At 40.4% G+C, this 26427-nt stretch overlaps 2 protein-coding genes across 17 annotated transcripts in view; one reads left to right on the forward strand and one right to left on the reverse strand.

Annotated features, from left to right (window-relative positions):
• Nucleotides 1-3280, forward strand: part of HECTD1 (HECT domain E3 ubiquitin protein ligase 1) — a 64840-nt gene extending 61560 nt beyond the window's left edge. For all 11 annotated transcript variants that reach the window (XM_080397008.1, XM_080397000.1, XM_080396998.1 and 8 more), the window contains 4 exons: nt 35-128; nt 398-548; nt 1759-1903; nt 2311-3280. In XM_080397008.1, the coding sequence (XP_080253134.1) occupies nt 35-128; nt 398-548; nt 1759-1903; nt 2311-2448 (528 nt within the window). In that variant the 3' untranslated portion in view covers nt 2449-3280. The remainder of the gene's footprint in view (nt 1-34; nt 129-397; nt 549-1758; nt 1904-2310) is intronic.
• Nucleotides 3281-4563: 1283 nt separating this feature from the next.
• On the reverse strand, nt 4564-26415 carry AP4S1 (adaptor related protein complex 4 subunit sigma 1). Of its 6 annotated transcripts, none has more exons than XM_080397052.1 (7): nt 26342-26404; nt 20820-20977; nt 18845-19045; nt 17347-17433; nt 16216-16284; nt 13288-13311; nt 4564-5299 (listed from the first exon to the last, which is right to left on the reverse strand). In XM_080397052.1, exons 3-7 carry the CDS (start codon nt 18980-18982, stop codon nt 5171-5173), a joined length of 447 nt encoding a protein of 148 aa, XP_080253178.1. In that variant the 5' UTR covers nt 18983-19045; nt 20820-20977; nt 26342-26404; the 3' UTR covers nt 4564-5170. The 6 variants fall into 6 exon arrangements, 5 of the variants coding, with proteins under 5 accessions (XP_080253178.1, XP_080253177.1, XP_080253179.1 ...); XR_013929707.1 differs by lacking the exons at nt 4564-5299; nt 26342-26404 and adding exons at nt 5305-8805; nt 11260-11365 and having other exon boundaries at nt 13198-13311; nt 20820-20979; XM_080397051.1 differs by lacking the exon at nt 20820-20977 and having other exon boundaries at nt 26342-26415.
• Between the last annotated feature and the right edge of the window lie 12 nt (nt 26416-26427).

A 26427-nucleotide genomic window follows, 5' to 3' on the forward strand; every position in this document is an offset into this window, starting at 1 on the left:
GAACTCTTACAGTATTTATCTATTGTCTTTGCAGACTGTAACAATGGACAATGCAGAGGAATATGTAGATCTCATGTTTGACTTCTGCATGCATACTGGTATACAGAAACAGATGGAGGCATTCAGAGGTAATTTTAAATGTGGAGGAATATATATGTGGTTGGGTGGGTGGACTAATTGGTGTTCAGGGTGTGCTGGTTTAAAGTGGTGGCATACAATGGCTTTCAAAAACAAACTGAATGCAATAGGTAAGACATTAATTTCCTAACACCTTTGCATTAGTTCTGTTTACCGTAATTAAGAAACTGTTGATTGATTCTAGCTTGATTAAAATACAATTGAAATGCTGACGTTATTTTTTACTTATGTTTATGACTGTATCTTGTGTAAATTAAAGATGGCTTCAACAGAGTCTTTCCAATGGAGAAGCTGAGTTCCTTCAGCCATGAAGAAGTTCAGATGATTCTTTGTGGAAATCAATCACCTTCTTGGGCAGCTGAGGATATAATCAATTATACTGAACCTAAACTGGGATATACACGAGATAGGTACTTATATTCTGAGTGATTTTTAAATAGTATCTACAAGATACATTCAGTGACAAGATGTCCAGAATGGTCATTAGATGAAGATGCTAAATTGAATGGGATTGGTGGTCACTGAGGGGCAAGTGATTGTCTAAAACTACATGAGATAACATGTATGTTACAACATATAGGTTAGAAGGTACTCAGTGTTTTTGTGATCAGAGAGGATAAAAAAAATTAAGATACTAAAATGAAAACAACTAGTAGAAACGTAATGGCAGCTAATACGGGCTATTGAAAACAGCATTTCAGAGTTTTTACTTCCGTCTTAGGTGGTGGTTATAATTTCTGTTCAGTTGGGTATAGTTGTTACCTGTCCCTTATTTCCTATTTCTTTCTCCTCAAGTGTAGTTAAAAAAGAAAACGTACTATGCAGGGAACAAATATACTGGTGATACTACTGTCAGGAGGTAGTCTCGACGTTTTGGGAATTTCTTGGGTTTGGGTTTTCTGCTGCTCGTCACGTTTTGTAGCAATAACACAAGTTACTTCTGGAGCTGCGTTAGTAGAAGCATGCTGAAGTATCCTAATCAGTCTGAGATGCTGTGTGGAGCGATTCTTCTGTTGACCCTGCCCTGCATGCAGAGATGCAGCTGAGATAACAGTGCCTGATACCCGAGGGTGTATTTCAGCAGGCTGTGCTTGCTTCATGCTCTCATTCCCCCCCCCATTCCCGGGGCTGATATGGATGAAAGCAGTGGTGTCTGGAGGTCTGTTGTAGTCTGTTATGCTTTTTTTTGGATTTTTTTTCACCTCGGGGTCTTTAACACCGTATAACTGAAATCGGAGATAAATTGAAGAGGCTGTATACTGCAGAAGTACAGGAAAAGTCTTGGGTTGTAGTCAGTTGGATTTTTCCCATATAATACGTTTGAGCTATATCTGCTTCTCTACCCGTTCATATACAAGGTACTCAAATAACACTCCAAGATAAGTATGGAGAAAAGTTCTTATTTACCTACATTTTTCCTGTGTAATACTCAGCAAGGAGATTACAGAAGTATTTTTGTGGCTTTTATGATGTTTTATTAACTCAATACTGAACAGGCACTAGAATCTTCCTGCTTAGACATGACTAAAGATTGTAATTGTACTGTCTCAAGTTAAGGGACATTAAAAAAGCCACTCTCTTGTAATGTTATCATAACTAATTATTTTAATTTATTTTAAGCCCTGGATTCCTTCGATTTGTGAGAGTCTTATGCGGTATGTCTTCGGATGAAAGGAAAGCTTTTCTCCAGTTCACCACTGGTTGTTCCACACTCCCACCAGGAGGCCTGGCAAACCTACATCCCCGGCTCACTGTTGTACGCAAGGTACAGCTTCTCCAGGTTGCCCTTCAAGCCAGCTATTTTGGCTTTTGAGTGTAACAGTTGTAACAGTAAAGAAATAACACTGGGTTGGGTTTTTGGGTTGGTTTGGTGTTTTTTTAATTTATGACACCATGCTAAGCTTTCAGTACTGACCTCTGTTTTGGGTCTGCTCTCTGACTTCATACTGGCCTATGAAAGATTAACGGACATATTTATAATATAAATATATCTATATATATTAATATGTATAATAAATATATATTATGACATAAATATATTTATAAGTTGGTCTGTAGCTTTCCTGACGGTGCTGTTTTGACGACTGGTGTTACGTACGCAGTAAATGCCTTCCAACTTCAATATTGAGCGCTGTGAACAACTGCAGTAAAAAAATTCTTTCTTTTCCTCAGGTTGATGCTACAGATGCAAGTTATCCATCCGTGAATACGTGTGTGCATTACCTGAAGTTGCCCGAGTATTCTTCCGAGGAGATCATGAGAGAGCGCCTGCTGGCTGCTACCATGGAGAAAGGCTTCCACCTCAACTGAGCCGCTGACTGCAACATGGGACGTGAGAAGGTGTTTTTTGATACTAGTGAAGCCTCTTGTGTTTGTGTGCAAAAAAAAAAATACGATCTCCACGCTGTGCTCTGATGAGACTTGCCTTTTTTTTCACCTGTGAGGCTTTAGAAACATGTGGAATAAGTTTGTTAGCTGCTAATGACAAAATAAATCCTTGTAACTACACAGCCAGCAAGAAATTGGCACAGAACACTGTGTGATGCTTCAAGGGCTTGCACAACTGGGAATTAAGGTGGGTCTGTTTGACTGTTCCAAAGAACAGATCATCAGATTTTCAGTGTTCACTGATACAAATTTCTAACAGTGTATTTGTGTAAAGTTTGTCATTTAATACCTTGTACACTACAGTTGCCATCACTGATCCCTGTTTTGCTGGCTTTAAGCTAACTGGTCAGAAACTTGCTTCCTTAAAACTTAGAGTTAATGGGCATCTCCAGCCTTTTCTTTTTTTAATGGTGCCTGCACTATTGGAGTATTTTAGCAGGTTTCTGCATATAATCATGCACAACTTTTTTTTTTTTTCCCCTTCTTTCAAGTGGGAATATATTTTGATTTCTCAAATGCCCTGCTATAAAGATCAAATCCTTAAGTGTGTTTGTGCAGCTCAACGATAAAGCTATTAAAAAAAAAACAACACTGGTTCCTAGTGCAAGGCACACTTAAAGCAAGTTTTACTTTTGGTTGTACTTTCTTTGTATATTATAAACATTTATTTAACTTGTTGCAGTTTGAAGTTTAAAAGAAACCACCCAATGTGTAAGCTCAAAGGTAATCATTAAAATGTTTGCAACATATCAAACTGTCTCCTCTGAATACTTCGTTAATACTCATATGTTATTAGATGTTTGTACACGTTCTGAATAATGTGCCATAGTTTTTTTCAAGGTTTAAAAGAACTATGTGGCGATAATTGATCTCACAAACTTTATCTCTGTGCTCATATCTTCTCAAAATCACACAGTGCAGCTTTTTAAGAACTAGCCTGGCAGCGGTAACACTCATGTGTCAGTTTCTGGTGCTCTGCCGTGGGCCCATGTGACCTGAGGTTATAGTTCCTCATTATATTGGAATAAAAACTGGGTCAAATGATGCAGCTGATTCAGCTTCACTGGAGGTGGAGTGCCTCTCTTGGTTTCAGCCTGTGGTGCAGTATTTTATTGGTAAAAAGCAGCTTACAGTAAGATAAAGTGAGGTGCTAATGTGTCTTTAAAGATACTTACGTACTTGATACCAGCAAAGAAAAATTATTATTCTAGTTGAATCTGTGTGGTAAGCTTTGTTCTGTGCCAGTTCTCTGTGGTAACAGCCTTTTCTTGGACCACTGCTGAGGGAGGGCTTGCCAGAAGATTCTGCCTCACACATATAAATGAGGTTGATGCCAGATTTCTTTTCATAGCATTATTCACAGGACGTTACAGGCATCATGTTTGACATTTTCCCCAATGCGGCGTTGGAGAGGCATCTCCTCCATCCCGGACTCCTGTGTCTGTTGTGTTTCAAGTAAACAGTCGCATAAGCCCTGCGTACAAAGTATCTGCCCCGAATACAATGTCAACCCGTTTGGCTGACTGTGGTGTTACTGTAAAGCTGCCTGGACTGTTCTCTCGCACAACACTTGACTCTTTTGCTTCTTAGACCCTGGTTTCTAGGTGCAATTTAGACGTGACAGCTACGTGCTTTCACACATCAAACTTGTATGGTATCCGTTCTTTCAGTATCAGTGTGCCTAAGTGTTGGTGTGGAAGGCAGGAAGAAGCAGCCAGACACGTTAATTCTGGAAAGGTAAGTGAAAGTTAGCTCAGATTGTTATTGTTCAGTGACTTAATCAGTGTGCCCTGTACCTGTGAATACAAGTTGGGGTAGCTATGTGCTCCTGCTCGAGAAGGGAGATCTGGCTTGGTACCTTACTGGTACTGAGAAACTTACATACCTTTTATTACTCATCTTTTGTAAATGTTTTATTCATGACGCATGGATCGAACGTACAAGCGAAAAGAAAATATACTGATGTGCCAAAACAGGAAAAAAATTGTGTAACTTACAAAGCAAACATGATAAAAAATGATAAAAAATATCAAACACTTGATTTTAGTTATCTTTTATTAATGTTATAATATTTTAAGTGCCAGATACTTATAGTTGCAACTTACACAGTATGCAGGAATACTAAATACATCTGTACTACTGCTATTAAAATTTCTTTTGTAACCATTATTTGCATGGAAAAGGGAAACCAGCTTTTTAAAAAGCCATCATAAAAGCTACAGAATTTTAATTTACATTACATCTGTATGAAAATAAAATCAAGTTGGTGCTTAAAGGAGGCACTGAAACTCAGTTTGAATTTATATTTCTGTATTTTATGTCTTCTCCTAGGTAATTCAGAGTGATACCTAGACAGTCATGTGTAAGTTTCCATCACTTTATCATGGGTTTAAAAAAATGTTGACAGTTCTAGAAAGGTTTCTGCTGTGTCAATAAAGCTGCAGCTGAAATTGAAGGTTCCACCACTGGATGTTTAGCTGTACCTTTCCATTAGGTACATAGGGTACAGGAGAAACAGGAAATATTTTCCAACTAATTTGAGTATTGCATGAGTCAGTTTTACAACATCAGAAAAATGCTGTTGGCACGCTCTTGATGGTTTCACCATCTCTTGTAAAATGCTTTTATTCAGTCTTGTATCTTCCTAGTTTTCTGCCACTTTGTCAAGCACAAACAGAGGGGCAAGAATTCTGTTCCTGTTTGTCTCCACAATGCAACCATTCAGCACCATTTCATCCAAAATGATGTGCACTCTGTCCAAATTGAACATTATCTGGAAACATTTCAAGTTAAGTGTATTTTGAACAACATTCAGAGCAAACCTTGGGCACGTTAGTCTAACCAAAGTTTACAAGAATAGGTATTTCTTGTAGTTTATTTGGGTGTTTATTTTAATAAAGCTAAGAAAATGGTTCAACTGACACTTTTTTCTGATCAGAGAGATGTCAGAAGTTTGTAGTAGAGAAGCTGAAGCCCCAGTATATCTCATCCTGGAAGATTACTACATAGTAGTAAACTCAAGGTAAATTTTAGCTTATACATAGATGGTTAATTTTACCTTTTGCCTGAGTACCATGTATTGCTTGAATATAAAATGTTATCAAGGGATAACAACCTTGAGTGCGAAGATGTAAATATTCTGCATTTCTTCTTTAAAAAGTGTTAGCCAAATTCTTAAAATGTGATTCTCAAATTGTCCTTATCCTAAGTTACTAACGCTATTTGATCTGCTTGAAAGGAATATGCCGATATGTGAAGTTGAGTTGTTGATCGAGTAATAAAGCTCAGGAAGAAGAACAGAAGTAAATGGTTCCTATTTTAAATACTCTCTAAAATATACTTATCTCTAAATGTTCACCTAAAGGAAAATAATCTGAAACAACACGAGTTTGAGCTCAGAGGCCAGCCTGCTTTTGCTCTAGTCCTTGTATTTGTGTTTGTGGACATCCATTTTGATCAGTAGAGTAGCAAGAGGCAGGTTTTAGAAGGCATCAAGGCTTTCCTCTGCTCAGCGTGACGAAGATTAAGTCTTGTTTTTTGAACGTGACTGGGGCATTTAAGGGGACTGCTCTGCAGCACGAGTTCTGGTGGAGCTAACTGCGGCGCTCTGCCGAAGCAGGAACAGGGGGAGCACCGAGCTGTACAGAGCAGCTGAGAAGCCACACACTGGCATTTACCCCCTAGGGGGAACAAATAAATACAAGTGGTTGGGGAGACACCTTAAAGCACCAGAGCTGCAATGACGTAAGCTCCTGAAAGTGAACAGTCTTAGGTCTAAATGCAAGGAATGGATTTAAATTAAGTAACACTGAATGTCTCCATGCCTCGTTTTTCAGCACCTGGCTTTGAGAAGGGAATTCTTTGACCTCAGTTAGGTGCCTTATTTTCCCTGCAGTGAGTGGTGAAAGACAGACCCATCAAACAATTCACAGATTCTAGAGAACCAAGGCTGAATTCCCTCTCCGGGAATGCAGAGAGGGAGTTTTCTGTGATTACTTCGTGTAATGACAACTGGCTTGGTCTCTTCTAAAATGTATAGAGGTGCAGCCTGCCTGAATCCCATGGAGGGCAGAGGCTGAGCCTGTCCTCAGCCTGGGGAATTCCAAACCCCCCTTTCTCCAGGGACAAGTTTAGCTGAGTTGGTAGCAGCTGCACCTCCTGCCTTCTACTTAAGGTTCTCCTGCTGTTACATGAAAGTTCTGGAGTCTGACTGTCTATCCTGCGATGAGAGACGGTTCAGGTTTTGTCCCTATCTCTGTTAAAGCAAGAAGAGGGGCACAGAGTCACGTCAGCCTTGTGTGCGACCACCCTTCTAAGAGATGAGAAGTAGAAGCTTGAACTTGTTCAGGCTAAGCTGTAGGGTGAACCTGTATGGTCACGTCGCTGAGAACCCAGCTGGCAGGCTGCTGCCTTCCTCTGCTGCTTCAAATTGCTGTGAGCGCTTTGGGCTGCAGCGAGCGCTACCATATACTCCTGCAGAAGGGTAAGAAATTGTGTCACTGCTCCAACAAATCCATTCTGCTTGACCAAGAGCACAGCACCTCTAGGTAACGGAATTCAGGCCCCCAAATAACTTTACTACTCGTTACTGTTAAGTGAGGAAGAGAAACTGTAGCTGTCAACAAGATCTTCTGTACATCCGTGGTTCATCAAATAGGTTCTAATTTGCTGGCCTAAACTTAACCACCTAATTTAATTCTAAGCTGTATTTTAAATAACCAGGCTTCGTCCCCGGTCTGACTGCAGGCCTAACTTGCTTCTAGAAGTCAGACTCGTGCCTTTCAATACGGAGGAGCACTACTACCCTTAAAACTTTTAACAGTCCCAGTTTCTGTGGGTCCAGAGACAAAGATAGTAGTTTTACTTTGCTTGGCAGATTAAGGACTAGAGACAAATTTCTTCCTATGGTATACTTTTCAAGTAAACATTCTTTACATAAATATTTTACTCTGAGAAGTTAGGATTTCTTTATCCCAGTAACATGAGAAACTTAGGAAGACAGCTCTGCTGTTGTTTAGTTCACCTCTGGCACTGCTGCACACAGGGCAGGAGGATCTGTTAACAAAGGCAGATAACATTCCATTCAGGTTTCAACAAGCGATAAAGCCAGCTCCTCCTCCCCAGCTTTTAATTTTTATACTACCACTGATTCACAGTGCTCCAGTTCCCACGGTGGAGCGAGAGCTCCCGTCTCTCCAGGCCTTCCTCTTCCTTTGGGAGTCCTACGGCTCTAAAACCCAGACGACTGGATCAACCAGGATCTGTGATGATGCAGCAGCGTGCTGCTCCCACCTTATTCTTCTGCATCACTTTAAGAAAACATTTAAAACACACTTATCACTGCTTTCTTCCCCTACTGCATTTCCTAATGAGCTGATAGCATGCCAAAGGAAAACTGCTCCCATACCAGTAAGTATCTTTCAGCTGTTCCGCTCAGACCCAATATGGTTCGATGAGATGCCAGTTCCCCTGCAGGGCCACTCCAGGTTATTTCAAAACTGGTCTGCTCGTTACAGAAAACAGCGGTAACATTTCTGTCCATCTGTGTGACCAGTTAATCTCGCAGTCACTGTTCCAGAACCAGTGATTTCACCTGCAGTTTGAATGGGGATACTAACACCATTCTGGAAAGATCTAGCACCTTGATTTTGGCAGGTCCCAAAGCATTCCTTACCCTCTACCCTCAGCCTCGCATACCGGCTTCCTTTTTCTGTTCCCTTCCCACCCCCTTTACCAGGCTGTTCTTGGCAGTCAGTCAGATGGCACAGGGAGCAGCTTTGGCTTTTTCCGCCTCCCTCCAAGTCTCATGACTGGTCTATGGTTACATCTCCTCACACGCTGCTTACCCATTCAGCCTGAGCACCCTGCCCCCTGAGGGATAGGGATCTCTGATCCTCAGCAAGGCTCCTTCTCCCCACCTGTCACTTGTTTGGCAAGTGACCCCAAATTTCAGGGTTTAAAGCCCTGAAGTCATAGATCCACACCCAGCTGCAAAGCACCACAGCAAACCAGTTTGAGCAACTGGCAACCGGAAAAAGCCATATTCGGTGCGTGTGCTCTGCCCAGAGCTGTCATTTAATGTCCTGCTTCCAGTAAGAATCCTGGCTGCCCACAAAAGAGGATTAAGGGACTTTCACTAGATCTGTGCAGAGGCGAACAGGAATTTTTTAAAAAGTGTGCAGAAGAAAACATACCTTAATCTCTGCGTCTGTAGATAAAAGTCTGTAATAAAAGTTTTCAGAGCACCCAGCTAGGAAATGCTGCTAACAAGTTGTCAGCCTAGGTGAAAAGAGGCGAGCCCTGAGCATCCTTACAAATTTCAGTCAATGCCGTTGTGGCTACTCTACTACAACTGGTATTTAAATGTTATACTGGCTTCCGGTAACTTTAAGAGCTGCCCTCATTAAAGACAAACATTAATGGTACTTACTACTATAACACAGTTTTTATGGCCCATACATACTAAGAGGAGGTAAATGTGAGTCTTGTGCCTCCTCCCCAGAACGTTACATGGGCAGATAGTTAAGTCAGGGAGAGGGGGAGGAGGAAAGGAAAAAAGCACGTTTAGGGCTTGCATGTGATAAATAACTTCTTCATATAGAGACATTTTAAGATATCTCAGAATTTTCTGGGCAAGTAATTAAGGGTGTGTCTGGGCTTCAGAGATGATAAATTGCAGCCAACACCTGGTGATCAGGTAACACACCCAGGAGCACAAACAGAAGCTGCGTAGATTACAGCACTGCTACTGCTAGGGCCGACGGTTTGCTACTGAATGTACAGCATTACAAAGCTTGGATTTCCATCCTGGACATTCACCTTCAACTAAAGATTAGTTGGAGTTGCTTCTGGTTTTTAATCTAGAGTCACACATTCTGACTTTATCTTTGCTGACATTTACTTTAATTAACTTCTAGTCTATCTAATGGGTAAATCTAAAGGCAGGTTTTAGGCACTGACACCCATTTGATGCTTTCTGACCATTTCTTCCTCAAATGACTATGCTGACACTAAATAGGAGACAAATGGTGCCTTCAAGTTCTGTGATATTCTTGAACAACAGTTTTAAGATAATCCTTTTGTAGGTTTCAGTTTCATCTACTTATTTTACAGTACAAACTGAAGTGCAGCCTTATAAATTCTCAGAATACATAAAGCATTCAATTTTCTTACGATTTAAACACACTGTATTCTGAACGCGTTATTCCACGGGGGAGCTGAAGAATAGTTGATTTGTACAAAGCACTCCCTGTATCAAAGCTTTTTATCTGTTGTAGGAGCAGCAGCAGCTAGTTGCAATGGAATGTGATGTTTTTTTTGGATCAAGATGACATTCTTCAAATGCTTGGTCCTGGAGCACCCTGTCTTCCCCTTCCCCTCCCACAAGGGGAACATAAGGATCTGTTTCTTCCGTAAATTAATAACGTGCCTTCAAGTAAGCTTTGCCTCACCAGTTCAAGCAACAGAAAAGTCAACTTTTTGCAGTTTTAGAAACTCTCATGCTTATCAGCATATTGTTCCCTACAAAAGCTGCTGCGGTAACGCTTGCGTTTGTGTAGTCTCGTCACACCAAGAAAGTAGCTCCTACACCATCCAAGCTGGAGTTTTAGAGCTACGGAAAATCCCACCCACTTACTTAATCCACAGAAGTCAGGCTCAGCTAGTGCTATTAACACCTCAGGATCCAACGCCTCTCAGACAATTTCCGTACTTGTTCATTCAGCTGGCCCAATAACACTTCTTGCAGATATTTTAAAACCAAACCAAACAGCTTTAGAAATGTTATGTCATTCAGTCATAGGTACCCTTAAGCATGTGCCTGACTCAGAATGAAAGTGGAAATCATAACAATGGCTAAATGCTTTACAATTCACATGTAAAAGCTTCTGCAAAAACCACGGCTACTCCAAAGTAGTTACTTAGTCGGCTAGCAGCTACTCAGTGTTCACTTTTGCAGTACGCATAAGGTAACTTCGCCATTGTTCACGCATTGTTTAGCATCACACGCAGCTGTGTCATACTCACATACAAACGTTACGTTTGAATCCTGCTGGGCAGGGTTCAGACGGGACCCAGCCTCTGCCTGGTGCCCAGGGTGCCCTTCCCTGACAGCTCAGCCAGGCTCAGGCCCATGCGAGCTGCAGCGCAGGTGCCCTGGGTGAATCAGGTGTTTGTACCTACACAAAAGCTGGAATCCTGCCTCAGCAGGCTGCGCTGCCGGGAGCGCTGGGGTAACGCACCGTGGCTGGGGCAGCTTTAGGAATCGGCGCACACGCTGCAGGCTTAGCCCGGGCTCCAGGAACACTGCAACTGCGAGATGGGCTCAGCCTTTAGATTTAACTGCAGTTTGCTTTGTGCAGGGGTGAATAGCCTTTAATGATGATGATCTGTTTTCCACGGCTTTTGATTTCATGTAATTTCCTACTATTTTTTTCTTGTTAGTAAACACTACTTTCTATATAGAACAGCCACTATTACTTTTGAAATAAACTTCCTACGAATCTGTACACACAAATAATAACATAGAGACAGGAAATTCTGACAGTCTCCTACCAGATCCTCTGTATACAAAGATTCTGTAAACACTACTTGGTGTTCGCTGCTACAGACCTTCCAACAGTACTTCCTCTCTCAGATATTTTGCATCCAAGCTAACTGTACTGAATATAAGAGTTAGTGTAAGACTGTTTGGCAATGGAAGTGGTTTAATCCCAGGTGGGGTATTATCTTAACATACTGTGAAAGGTATATTGATGGATTATTGCTTGTACTGCATTAACATCTAAGACACTCGTAGTCCAAATCTTACATTGTTCTTCTGGGCCTGCTATTCAAGCTGCTGTCAAAAATAAATACAGTCCTGAGTGACCTACTTAATTGTTACACCTCTGCTTTACATTTAATGTTGAAGGTATCTCACTTCATTTCAACTATTTTAAGTGTCCTCTCAACTTATGAAAAGCTCTTCTTCCTAAATGAGAGAATTATTTTGTACGTATACAGAAGCGAAATGTTTAATTTTAAAATTGTTCCTGAAATACATAATGTAGAAAAGTACATTTCTGAGTAGAAAAAATATGTACATCATTCAGATGTACATATTGAGGAGACACAGATCAGACACAAACTTTTCCAATATTATTTCCAGTATTATCAAATAAGATAATAATGCACACCCCTATTTTCCAAATATTTAGATTCACACCCTCATGCTGATGAGACCTGTGTAGAAGATTAATTTCTACAGGAATAAATGGGCTCCTGATGGTAACTCTAAGTGTGCAACTACAGGAAATGCCTCTTGACATGGAAACAACCAGAGGCAGGCACAACTTCGAATCATCACTACTCTAAACAATCTAAGATAAAAGAATCGGGTAACTGCAGACTCAAAGTACACCATGTGGAAACATAGGGGACTGGGGACTATTTGTATAATTAATGAATCGATCAGGTTAGTCTCTAATTCAGCAAAGCTCATACACAAGTACACATAGTTCTAATCCTTAACTGTAACTGAATACAAAAAATGTCGTTACACAATCGCTCAGAGACCTTACACGTCACTTCATGCTGAAATATCATTATTGCTCTTTCATAATGTAAGTGAATTTAGGAGTGGTATATTAATACCACAGCATGTTGTGAATTTCAGGAAGGAAATACAGACAGTATATATACACGTACATATATATTTAAGTTCAGTAAATAAGATGGAGTACCAGCATGTAACAAAAATTAAAATATTTACAAAAGTTAAATTAATTATTTCCTTTGGGGTTTTTTTGTCAGTAAAGAACAATTCCAAGAAAAATTACAGAATTTTTCTATGTTCTTTCTATGTACTAATTCTTAAATAAGGTAAATAAATTAAATTACAGTATTTCATTCCAGGGTAGCAACTGTATTTCCAGTGTATAATTGACTCTTTTGTACCAGTAGATCTGCATTTAACCAGCAACAAACACAGGCATAAGGATTGCTGGAGGAGAGTGAGCGGGCAGTGGGACTGGAAGAACAGAAGAGGAAGACTCTTTGCACTACATTCTCCTGGTTTAATTTTCTTTGAATACAGTATTATATTTACTTGCTATTTGTGTTTAATTGTTCAGGACCATATTTTAGTATTTGTTTGTATTTGGGTTTAGTTAATTTTTTAAAATTTTATTTTAGTTAATGCCCTGCAAATCGTACACATGAAGATACAGCTGTGTAAGGGGAGGGGCAGGAAACAAAAAAGGTACCTGTGGTGATGCACAGTTTCCTAAATTTCTTCCTCCCAGGCCTTTCTCTCTTTCCATTGATACAGAAAGTAAAACTCACCTAGACTTTCATGAAGCAAGATCAAAGTGAAAATCTGATCCTACAATGATGCTGCTGCTATTTGGCTCAAGACACAGCTGTAATGTTCTTATTACTGCAGTCATTTCAATTATCTATTTTATTGTAAACTTAAAGTAAAACCCTGAAGTAATAATTAGTTAAGCCTGAAAATTCCCCCATTAATATAACTTTTCATGTCTAGGTGTTAATGGTACTTAGTTCTAAACAAGCTCTCCCTGTCTGTCTTTAAATGGTACCAGGCTTATCTTAACGACTAAGGATTTAAATAGGTGACCCTGATAAACATCAGCCACGCTTTCAGAAAGATGCCAAAACGGTGCTACTTACTGTAAGTGCAAAATTTGAAAATCAGTGCTACGCAGACAGTATGAACTGGAACATACACCAAAAAGACATGGATAAATGGATTTCTGATACTGAAAAGGATACATCTAATTCACTCTGAAAAGAAAAGAGATAGACAACCATTATTTACAGTTTGATCTCTCATCTCATTGTCATTAGACATTACACATCCCTTGCCACCCACAAGCCACAATTTGAATATAGACGGTGCCATCTGAATGAGTGGGTGGAAAACCAACATCGCTAAACGTGGCAACTCCATCCCTATATTCTCTCTTCCTCCTTCTGCAGAGATAGGATGTTAATGCCAACCTTACAATTTATACAAAAACACAGTTAAAAAATTTGAACAGCAAAATCTAGACATTGTATATACCCACGGCTGTGGTAGCTGGGCTGGATATATTGGAAGAGGGAAAGCAGCTCCAAGCTTTGGACCCTTAGCACTTCTAACTACTCCCCTGCCCCAGCAACACAATTCATTGTATAGTCATCATTTCCTTCCCAGTCTTGGCCTGGATTTACCCCAAGTAGTTTTATTCATTTAACCAAACTCTAAGTTAGAAGCACTTGTGGTCTCTCTGCAGTCAACAGAAGAGATGGGTACCTTCAACAGTTGACTCGGCGCACTTGAGGCATGACTCACTTCCTCGAGATACTCATCGGTCTCCACCGCCAGTAATGGAAGCTTAGGATGACCAAACTTCTAACTCAGCTGCCTCAGTTAAATGTCTACATTTAGAAACTATTAATCAAAGCCTCAGCAGTTAAGATCTTGCACAGCTGGGGTGGAGCTTCCCCAGCCTGCTGAAAGAGGGAATCTTTATCTGCTACCAAGGGAATTTACTTTGCTAACATGGTTTCCATAACATTTCCAGTCTAACCCTGGATTTAGGCAGAGTTCCCACTGGCAAAACTCCTACTACTTCTGTAGGCTAAAGATCCTCCAAACTGCACTAATTCTAGTCTACAGGCCTCTGCTGAGTGACTCTTGCCGTTCTTCAATTAGAAATCTTTTATGCATCACAAAAACTGTATTTTAAGAGCCTGATCGGTTTAAGTTCCATCAGCATTAAGATGTTAGTTGAAAACACTGGAATAAGTATTCTGAACAGTATCCAGAGTATCTGGGTAGCCAGACAAAAGTGAAGGGGACTCGGAATTACAGCTCACAAGCAACTTTGAAAGCTTTCCCCCTAATTCTGTTAATGTTTATTCTGATATTCGAGCTCTGTAAACTCCATTAGACAAAAATAGAGTATGTGAGAATGTTTAAAGCTCACAAGCCTAAAAATAATAGATGACAAAATGTCCTTCTAGAGCAGGACAGATGTTCTTTCCTTTCCCAGAGTTCTGTCTCCATTGTCATCATCATAATTTTGGATTCTGCTAAAATTCTGCAAATCCTAAGCATTAATCCATAATAGTACAGACTTATATTTTCTTGCTGTGTGGTTTCTGCCAGAAACCCCAGCTAGAATTATAGCCCTCTTCTCCAGTGATCTGGCATTTATCATGTTATATGCTATTAAAAATAGAACCACAGAACGGCATGAGATTTCTTTAACCACCCCCCCTTTTAGGTTCCCCTAGTTTCAAACCTGAAATGCAATGGAAAATACACAAAACTGTGGTACGATGAATTCAGCAAATTTCTAACAACTATTAGTGGTTGGGTTACGTATGTGGTCAAGTAATTTATATGTACTGCATTTACATGTATAAGGACTACATGCATTTTTGCTGGCCTCAAGTGAAGGAAAAAAAGAGAAGTGTTGGCAACTATTAGCTCAATTAGATCAATAAGAAGTCACCAAATTTTCTCGTGCATTCTTTGTGCTGCTGGGATCAAATTCCATTCCTGGTTATCACTGCTTAGGTTGGGGCTACAATCGTAACAATTTTAAGAGACAAATTCTGAACTGTCAGAAAGCGGTATACTTAGTACCAGCAGTTTCAACAGGCTGGTGCGACATTAGTTGAAATAATAGCTTAAAACAGTTGCCAGGCATCTAAATAGCGAAGGGTCCAGATGACTTCATCAAGCATGTTCTTGAATCCACAGAGGGAGCTCTGCCACTCCTGCTGTGGTACCAGGACCTGGAAACTCGTTACAGATCCTGCACGCTGAACTCTTCTATGTATAATTACTAACATAATACCCTCAAGCACATGGACAACAGAGGAAACTATCCAGTCCTCTTTTCTGAGAGGGATATCCAACACATTTCAGCATAAATACACTGAAATTTTGCCTAAGTATGCTTTCAGTCAAATTTCTCTATAACAAGATTATTACAAACCCTGTATTAAACAGCACGTTCTAACCAGGATTATCCTGCTGCATTTTCAAACTTTGTGAAAACAAGCAAGCGAAAAAAACTCACTAACAGGAACAGTGTCATTTTAACTGGAGCTATGTTTGATGTTTAATCTTTAACAAAATTACTGCCTATATAATAGCTGTTGCATGACAACAACGTGGGGATCACAAGTACAGACTAGTTTTTGAGGTTTCATTTGCTCCATCCCTCTGATCTTGTTCAGTGAGAGTGATGTCAGCTCCCTGCTTAATGCTTACACCATCTTTGTCATGAATGAAGTTCATTTGGGGGATGTCATGCTAAGAACCGCAAAAAAGAACTGTAAAGAATAACTTCTTTATTTCTTTAAAATGTATAAAATGCCAGTGGCTAATTTACGAGTAGAGGACCTAAAGAAACCCCAGAGCATAAGCATATAAAAACATGCTTTTCTAACACAAATATTTCTGATATTCCTTGTCTGATGATTTATAGCCCATGCACACTTTTACTTCTCTGAAAAATCAGCTGCTACTACTTCTTCTTTTTTTCTTTTTATTCATTACAGTGATAGTATTCATATTTCTAAATTAATATAAAAAAAGAATTTCCCCTTTGATTATTCCCTCAAATGACTGACGTACGAAAGCTTTGAAAAATAAGAAATATTTCGTATTAGAGTCAATATCTCACTCACCACTCTGCTGAAGTATTTGTCCAAAACTTCCACAAAATTGTGAATTAGTTCATATACTGCCATCTCATTCTGAAATTCAATTAAACCCAAGTGAATGTTAAATGAAATAGCTAGAAAATGTAATAGTATAGTTTGTGGTGTATGAAAAGCAACTACAAAATACAATAAAGCGCACAAGCTCATAGCAAGAGGAGGTGTGGTTCAGCGCTCAGGGGCAGAAGCTTCAGGCCAGCCACACAAGTAAGCACTGCAGTACCCAATGGATTCGTGTTGCCTGGGCTGCTGCCATCCCATCACACCCATCGTTCCACCATCACCCAGGTCAGATACATAGATAGATACAGCTAACTAGGCTATGCCTTCCCATGCTGAAGTCAGGCCAGCCAGCTGCCGCACAGGGCCGGGCTATGCTGCAGCAGTACAGGTGGGTGATTTTTCTAGCAAAGCCACAAGACTTTGCCCCACGGGGCATGCTGTTATAGCCCTGACTTGAAGACAGTGGTAGGCAGCAGCTACCTTCCACACCAGCCTGTTCAGATCTCCAGTAGTGAGCTTTAACTAATTTCTGAGAACCAGGAATCAATGTAAACACTAAAGCCTTGAAGGCTCAGCCTGAATGCATGAAATAATGGTAATTGTCAACTTCAGAACTCTTATTTCCCCCCCATCCCCACCCCTTTTGTTAAAAATACAATAAATTGGCATTTTTCTAGCTCACAGTATGGGAATTTTTTCTTTGCCCAAGGAGGTTAAAAACAGTGGGCAGTTGGGAAGTCACCACAGATGAGACAGCTGCTCTGGCTGTAATGCTTAACATTTGTTGAGAAACACCACCCCACATAAATTTATGTTTAATCAAACATAAATTTAGAAAGCAGAATCAGTACAAGGCTCAGGAAGACTGACTCATGATAACAGCTCAGTCTGCTGCTATAGACTGAAGTCAAACATACCACATTTTCTTTTATACCTCCACTTCTTTCACAGAAATAAAAATGGGTGGGTTTTTTGCAGTGACTTCTTGAAATTCTCTAATTGCTATTGCAAAATTCCATACTGGAAGAGGACCTGAGCTCTCGCCCATGATCATCGCCACAAGCTTTCATTTCAAGAGGGTATGTAATTTCTTACCTCTGTCTCATTGATTCCGACGACTACGAAAAGGGCTGCATACTGCCGATATACCAGCTTAAAGTCCTTATACTCAATGAAAGAGCACTAGGCAGAAGTAAAACAAGTCAAATACAGTAGCTGCCATTTAAGCATTAAACAGTATTAAGCACAGAATGCTGAAAAGACCCAAAGCTTTCATGTTCTTAAGGCCCACAAAGAACAACGGATTTCCCAAGAGCCACCAAACAATTCTGACTTGAAAGAAATGTAGTAGGGTAACTACTTTACACAAAACTTTTCACCTGCTGGCGGAAAACACGCTACCACTTTTTAAATGGAAAAACTGGAACATACAGAACTGAAGCGACTTGTTCACGGTTACAAGGCAGTCAATACTTTCCCTAAATTTTCATTTGGAAGCACTTCCAAAAGAGATAACCTTAAGGTCAGTTTCATGTTTAAAAAAAGATGGGTATTTTTATATAAAAATGAAGAGTATTAGCCCTGCCGCGGCGGGGCGGGGGGAGCCGCCGTGCCTTTGGCGGGCCGGAGCCGGCAGATGGCGCTGTTACACACGGCTGCGGGGGCCGCCTCCCGCCCGCGCTGAGCCCCTCGGGACCGCAGCACCCTTGCGCCCTGGGGGCGGGGGCTTCTGTCCCGACAGCCTCTCGCAACAGCCCTGTGGAGGGGGTTCATGTCTTCGGCCACTGTCAAGCCTCTGAACTAAGGCACTTTATAGGAACTGCTGTTTCCGCCCCCCCCAAGCTGTCCAGAGTGAACTGTGAGGATCGCAGTTCAAGGGCACACACAACTAAAGAAGCTGAATTCTGAACATGAAACAAAAAACACTCACGGTCCAAGTCACAGATTTCTCCTCCAATGTAATGTGCTCAAAAGTTGTGTTCAGTTTGGTACTTTTCTTAAAAGAACCAATGGTTTAATTAAGTGAGCCATGAAAACAACTTTCATCTAAAAAAATTTCCACCCTCTGAATTTTCTTTCTTGCAGAAAGCGTGAACACTTTTTTTGCATAAAAATGCCTAATTCAGAAGCCTAAAAAATTCTGTTTCCAAAACCCCCTGTGTTTTAGACTGTATTTTCATAATTTGGAATCCTCTCTCCTAAATTTTTTAACTTAGAGCTGCCAATGCTAATTCCTACCACCTTCTGGCAAAGCAGCAGTAACAACTCTATCGATCTCTACCAGACAAGCAATCAAAGGATAAAACAAATTCTTCCTGGACTTCTGAGCTTCTTCAAACAAACAGAAGCAATCTTTGTGACAGTGATACACAAAACTCCAAAATCTCTGTAAGCCTCAGGAACAAGTATTTATTAATGCAGAATATCAGTTCAACTGACTGAACCCGTAATCCAGAAACACAATCTTTTTCTTCATGGGTACAAATGAAATAATGACCTGCAATGGAAACTGATGTGTTTTCAGAATTATCGACATGAAAGATGTGAGATGTTAATAAAATAAAATGGCTAGGGGAAAAACTACAAGTGTTACCTGATCCTTTGAACGGGAGAGACATTTTTTGATTACTTCAGCTTCCAGCATTGTCCGTTTATTAATTTCTACATGCTCGTAATACCTAGAGAGCCTTGTCTGACCTTGTTTGTTTACCATAAGGAAAAATTTTATCATTTCTTTTTTGTTGATCTCAGCAATAGATTTTAATATGGGGTGCAGGAATCAAGAAGAGTATTTCTGTGAGGGGAAAAGAAAAAAAAAAAAAAGTAGTAGAATCAGGGGTTTTATAAAAGACTTCCTAAAAGCCAACCAGCCCAGATTTGCATATATTTAAGACTGAGTTTATTGCCAAAATACAGAACATAAGAAAAAAATCTCTAATCTTTTGCATGCATCCCCTGAGTAAAACTCTTCCCCCCCCTCCCCAAATAACCACAAACTATCTAATAAATAAGAGCTTTCACATTATCAGGCAATTTAATTTCTTTGTAGGATTTGTGGAATTACAAGAGTAAACAGTTACTTCTTCAAAATCATAAATCTACTCCCCATTTTCTTCCTGCATGCTAACTTGTTTGAGAACATGACCAGAAATTTGCCCAATACCAAAACATAAGATTAACACAGCTGATAAAAGCAAAATTGGCCTATGAGCACCCTCACCACTCCTTGCTCCCAACTTGTATTCAACAATTCCATTCGTACCATCCCGACATCAGACTGAAGGGAGAGAGGACAAAGGGAAATGCATGAGCCACAACACATGATCATTTCTTTAACACAGAATGAGAGCCTCCTAAATATTTGGGTATCAGAAGTAGCAACACACACATCTTGAGCCAGACCAGGAGCTGCTAAAATGTTTTCTCCCATCTCATTTCCCACACTGATATGCAAGGTAGATTCTGCACTTAATGAAAACCAAGTGTGTGTCTTTGATACCTAAGGAGAAACTTGTTCATGTTAATTACTCAAAACAGCTTAACCTCAATCTAAATAAATATTAATCCATACAATCCCACTAAAATATAGTTGTAGCGTATAAACATGCCACATGCAGCAAACAATGAAAAAGGCTATTAAAAAGAGCACAGCATGTATCAGAATCTGCTTGCTAAACAACTAAAATCTTTCAGGTTTTGAAAAGCATGCAAAAAAGGGTAAGCTGCAGATGTAATTTTTTGAAGTAGAAGTTCTGGGTTATTTTCTTTAATGCCAGAAAACAGTCACTGTAATGTTTTCCATCTGAATCTCTATTTGGACCACAGATTTACTGGCCCAAATGCTCTTGAGGTTTGTGCACTGGAAATACAACAACTACCACAAAAGCTATTTCTTTACTCCAGTTCTGAGGAGTCACTCCTTGCCTGGTGTAAATATTCTCTCCTAAGGTCTCACAGCTCCTGTCAGAAAGTCCAAGCTGAATAAAAACATTTCAGGAATCCACAGAGCAATACAGTGTAGCTCGTCGTGTAAAACAGGGTAACTTAATGCAGAAAAGCAAAAGGGGAAAAAAATACAAAACCCAAAATAGGTCTCTGAGACAGCAACTTCATACACACTTAAACATACGCTGATTTTTTGTAACAAGACAAGCTGCATCGGTGCTGCCATATATTATTAGCAACTTGAATAAACTGCCTATGTACCATTCATGGGTGATAACATCTAAATTTTTGAACAGTGATAAAAAAATCCCAGTATATTGTGCTGACACTAATGACTGCTTACTTCTGATTCATACTGGTCACGTAATTCTTTTCAGAAGGAAATGCCACCTCTGTTCTCATCACTTGGATGTCAAGAAAGCGATCCCGTTTTCCTCAGTGTACTGTGATTGATTCCAAAAACAAAGAAGTTTAGGTTTCCATACCAAATATATCTTCACCAACGAGACTTGTTACTGAGAATTCATTTCTCAACTAAGTGACACCTCCAGGGAACAGGAGTCCAGAATCAGTCCTCAGACCAAGAGAATCTGTTTGGAATGACAGCCTCAGAACTTTCTCACCTCTGCCCGGCACGGTGAAGTCTCTTCACATCCAGAACAGGAGCACACTTCTGTTGATTCACTCCAACAGAAGAATCATGGATTCTGGTCAGTGCTGCTGCAGTGGTGCACACAGCCTGCCCACTGCACCTTGGGCTTCTGAACCACCACAAATTGGTCTGAGAAAGAATGAACCAGGTAATTAAGACAAAAAAGGGCCCAGGTGGAAATTTATGATGGGATCTTCACTGTGAGATGGCAGCTTAGGCTGACATTTATGACTAAATGGGAGAGTACCATCCATACAACCTGTCCTGTGTTTCATAAGTAGCTCTTCACACACACACACGCGTCCTATTTTGTATTGCTGCTTGAAGTTAGAGTTGCAGTAAAAAGAGATGTCTTAACAATTTGAGGCATAGAGAAAGGTAAAACAGTGAGATGTCTTAGTCATTTTTTGATACACACCTTCCAAGAAGTAAGGATAAGAATGAATGACTCCTTCCAGCTCAGAATGAGGTACTCTAGCAAGGGCCAACCTCACGAACGAAACAAACCTGAAGCTTTAAAGCTACTTTAAAAAGGGTTATGGTCTGAAAGACGAACAACCTAAGAACTGCTGCCCACTGTTTTAATGAAAAAAATAGCAAGCTCAGACACAGGAGCCCAAAAGCTAAGCATTTTGTTCCTACCAATTGCAAAACATGTCTGTTCAAGCTAAACAGAAAATGACAGCCACATGGACAGCTTTTCTTTTTTCTTCTTAGTTCTATGCTTCATCTTTGTGTTTGGTACTGCTGAAGCACGAATTAACAGTCCTCTGTTTTGAACAAGTTGTTTCCAAGCTACTTTAACAATTTAGTTACAACCGGTACTGAGGAGCACAAGTCCTGCTCCCACAAATCAGCAAGTTGCACAAATCCATCCCAGAAAAGTAAAAAGCTGAGGCTTTTGATTTGAATGTCTGCAGATATTCAAGTGGGATCTGAGAATGGGAAAACAGTAAAACTACCCCAGGAGCACTGACAGAGCTGTTCTACTTTGAGTTACTATTAAGCAATACATAATAGAAAAAATACGCGAAGAATCGATAGGTATGGATCCTATTGCAGGATCAGTCCCTAATCCTAATTATTCCTCTATTAACCTAATCTTTCTACATGGTTAATCCCTTTCTGACGTTGTGACTATTGTATCTGCATGTATTCTTATGAATGGCCTGGATTGTTTTACGTATGAAAATACTTCAGACTAGATGTTTTCTGGTTTTTTAATCCTCACAAATGCTCTTATCCAGAATAGATATATTAAAAAATGAATCATGTTGTAATGGAGGTAGAGCCACAGCAGTACCCAAATGTGTTATCTGTAATTTATGAGACAATCATTATTTGCAGTATTAGAACCGGTGATTAACATCTGTAGGAAAGACAACCACTAGTATCACTAGTCATTTCTGTATTCTCCCACCAGCCCCAAAGACAGGTTCCATAATGTTAGTCAGAATTTTGCTCATATAAATGGCAGCACAAGCACACAGGTTTGTGTAGAAACACTGGAATAAATTTACATGTACAAACAATATTTTTTTTTTATTTACAAAAACCATGCAAGCATAGCTGTGGAATCTGACTTTGAGAGTAACGCCAGTGTTAAAAACATCTTAAGGGTTTTTCTATTTCCTTTAAAAATAATTCTAAAAAAAAAAATCACTTGTAGAAATAAAAATATTTGCTTGCACAATTTAGGCAATACTGAGTCTTTTGTTTCTAAGAAACAAAGTTTATTTCTTCTCCTTTCATCTTGGCTTTCAGATACAGGCAACATCTTAGAATTAGTTTTGCATAGTTAAGATGTAAAGAAACACGTATAGTATAATAAACAAACAGAAAACATATCTGTGCATGTTGATGGGTGGAGAAACTCCCTTCAAGTTCTATGTATTTGAGAAGCTACCTTTTATGATCAATAATTGGTACTCTGGCTATGAAAATAGCTCCATTTGTTCTGATACAACTCTTACGTGCTTTTCTGTGTATTCTCACGCACATGCCCGTATGTATCCATGCACATACACACAAATTACAATGCTTTTATGCACACAGAATCAAATGGTTCAAGGGAATTGGTGACAAGATGCAAACCTTTCATATCTCTGCTATTATTTTGCTCATTTTAGTAATGAAAAGACACTACTATCTGAAGGCTGTTTGTCAGAAATGAATAGGCTGTCTCATTCCAGGTCACTGGACAACTATCTGCATCACAAATGCACTCAGGAACTGAAGACTGAAAGGGACTGTCGAGAACCTGATGGGACTGTCAAGTCCAGCTCGCCCCATCACAGTCAACCATGCATTAGAAATACTGTCCAGAAAAGCATACAGTATATGCTTCATGCATACCTGATCTATGAAACACCTACGAAACTCTGTGACAGAATGAAGACTCCCTAGAAACAAAAACCTGAGAAGGTATCACTTGGTGATGATGTAAAAGGTCTTGAAACTGCACTTTCCTTCAAAGGAAATGAACTTTCTGGAGTGACTGAGTAGCACTCTCATTTCCTTTACAAAATATTTCTTCTGCAAGGATTATTTGGCACACACACAAACAACATACTGTTTAACTACTGTGATTTAAATATGCGCTGTTTCACTGCGTTTGATCTCACCCTCATTAAAGTATCTCTCACAGATAAATATCTACGAGAGAAAACTGGTATTGTGATTGGCTTGGACAACTCACGCTGGTAGACTGATGGAGTATGTAGCCATTGATGACTTACAATATGATGGCTTTAAACTCCTTCTAAACTAGCACATATGCAGCAGACTAAGGACCCTGGCTCACCCAGAGAGATGCTTCTTGATTTTACTGCCCCTAGGCAGACTCCCTGCCTTCTGCCTGTACAGGTAACTCCAGCCTTGTACTTCAAGATAAACTGAGACCTGCCTGGTTTGCTTCAAGATGCTGAAACAGAAGCCATGCAGGAGCTGCTTCCTGGACATGCCAGCTCTGTAGGCCACATAACCGCATGAGACACCTCAAAGTAAGTTATCCCTGTTTCTGAGTCACACCCCTAAACGCTGTCTTTTCAGATACCGGTTGAGACCTCTTAGAAGCAAAGCCTGCAATACCTGTTCTGCGGATAAAAATGTCTTAAGTCTCCAGCATGGCCAATCCAGCAGATTCTATGTGCAGTAATATAAAATGTATTGTAAACATAATTTTAATACTCCTCCAGTAGATACAAGAACTTAATATTCATTTATTTTGTCCAAGATTTCTCCAATATTTATACATAATCTGACACATAAATTACAAAAAAAGAAACAACCTAAGATTGAAACTTCTTGCAGTACATTATCATTCAAATCAGATGTGTCTCTCAAGCTAAAATCACTAGTCAATGTCCACAGATTTAGAAGTATTTTAGTTCTGCTATAACAATGTTTTGCAACATTCTGGAGCTCTCAGCTAAAATGTTAAGTAAGATAGGATCTAACAAACAAGAAATGTATGAACACATTTTTACAGAATTGCTTCATCAAGAGTTAAAAATAAATGTTAGATAGAATTATAAGCAAATAATTTACTGCACTGTCCATCTCTAAACAAGTTGGTTTTCTGGATGCAGAGGTCTAATGGCACTTTATATGTGTACTAAATGTGGAACAAAATGGGCTAAACTGGAATTAAAGCATTAATGAAAACAAGAAAAATGGCTAAGTAGAGGCAGAGGCACAAGCAGGTGTCAACATTGGAACAAATATTTTTAAGATATATGTCTATTGAAGCTTTCTGGCTATGAAATTATTGTACAGAAGTATGTAGCAAATGAAGATCGCTCACATAACTGAAACCCCTTGCTCTTCCTATTTTTGTTCTGACCATGGACAAGTCTTTAATAAAAATCACATGCAGTGTTAATAATATTTATCAGTAATAGCAATTTTTGTATTCTAGATCTTATTATTGTGCACATTGTAATTCACTCAAAGATGAAACAACTATTATCTATGAAGCTTTAAAATAAGATACTGTGTTCAACTTCAGGATCACGAATTTTAAAAAAGTAACCTTATTCATCTAGGGAAGTCAGGGAGGAAGGAAAGAGTAAAAAAGTTTTTCCTTTGCTGTCGAGTTGTCAAAATGCTGGCTGAACATAGTAACGGAATTAAATTGCAGTAACTCCCATATACTCAGGAATGAGGAATGTCCCATAAGATTGGAGCTAAACAAAAGGCTAAACTGGTTATGAGGTCAGTATTCATTTTTAGTAATGATTTGACACTGTTGGTAGACAATGAAAAAAATCAGCTGAGGTGGAAAGGAGCTGGATTTAGATTGGCTAATCTGTATGGAATCAGGAAGACTGTAGGATGAAATTTTAGTAGGAAATGATTTAATGGAGAAGAAAGGAAGGACTGGATAAACCAACTAAAACATCAATACAGACCTGAGGACAGATTAGTAGAGAAAGGAAACGCCTGTACTGAGGCAAGCGGTATTTATTTTTTCAGTAATGAACGGAATTCCAACCCTGTCAAGAATAAGCCCTGTTTAGGAAACTACCCATTTTTTTACAGAATGAGTACAGCACATAAATATTTTGGAGGGAGGCAAAACCAAACTCCTACGTTCCTTACAACAGGTGACCTACAGATAGTTTCAAATAGGATGCAATGGTCATTTTTAAATATTGTGTTTCAGAGCAGTATTTTGCAACTGAGGTAATTTCACCATATCCAAACCATGGCATCAAACAAAGCATTGCCATCACAAATAAAACCGGGCCAAATAAAATAAACCAGTCATTTCTGGCAGAACCTTCCTCACATGGAAAAGGCTTTTAAATGGCAAACGTTGCACACTTTCCCTTTCTCATTGAGGAGGAAATATAGTACACACATGCCTTACCATAGAGACTATGGAGATGACCGTTCATTTAAAAGATTAGCCAACTTCCAGGGACATATCATAAATTTAAGTAATCTATTCCAAAACCACCTCCTTGCAGGGCAAACTCCGCGCACCATTACACCGCCATGAGTTTTACAGACTGAAGCGTTCAAGCCCCGCTGTGCCGTTCGCACGCCGGTCTGGGGAGCGGGCACAGGCCCCCAGGCCCAGGCCGGCCCGGCGGCTCCCCCGAGGGCGTTTGACACTCCGTAGGCGCGGAGCCGCCGCGGCACCGGCCAGCCAAACCCCGCCGCCTCAGCCGAACGCCACCGCTTCCCCTTTTCGCTTCAGAGCGGACGGAAACCGCCCAGCCGCGCTCCCCGGCCGCGCCCGGGCCCACCGGCCCCGGCCCCGATCCACCTGCGGCCGGGCCGCGGGCGGGGCGCGGCCTTCCCCCTCCTCGCGGCAGCGGCTGCGGACAGCGGCCTGCCCCGGGGCGGAGAGGGGAGAGCACCGTGACGGAGACAGCTGGCGGAAGGGACGGCTGCCCTGCCCCGGGGCAGCGTGCCGCCACCCCAACCCCGGGAGGGGGCTCCCGCTCCCCCGCCCGCCCCCCGCCCCCGGGGCACGCCGCTCACCTCCCTCCTGCGCATGCGCACTCCGCCGCCTTGCCCGTGCGGGCGGAGCAAGTCAGCGGCCGAGGGGAGCGATTTCCCGGCATGCG

This window comes from Falco punctatus (assembly GCF_963210335.1).
Source record: "Falco punctatus genome assembly, chromosome: 7".
Classification (NCBI taxonomy): domain Eukaryota; kingdom Metazoa; phylum Chordata; class Aves; order Falconiformes; family Falconidae; genus Falco; species Falco punctatus.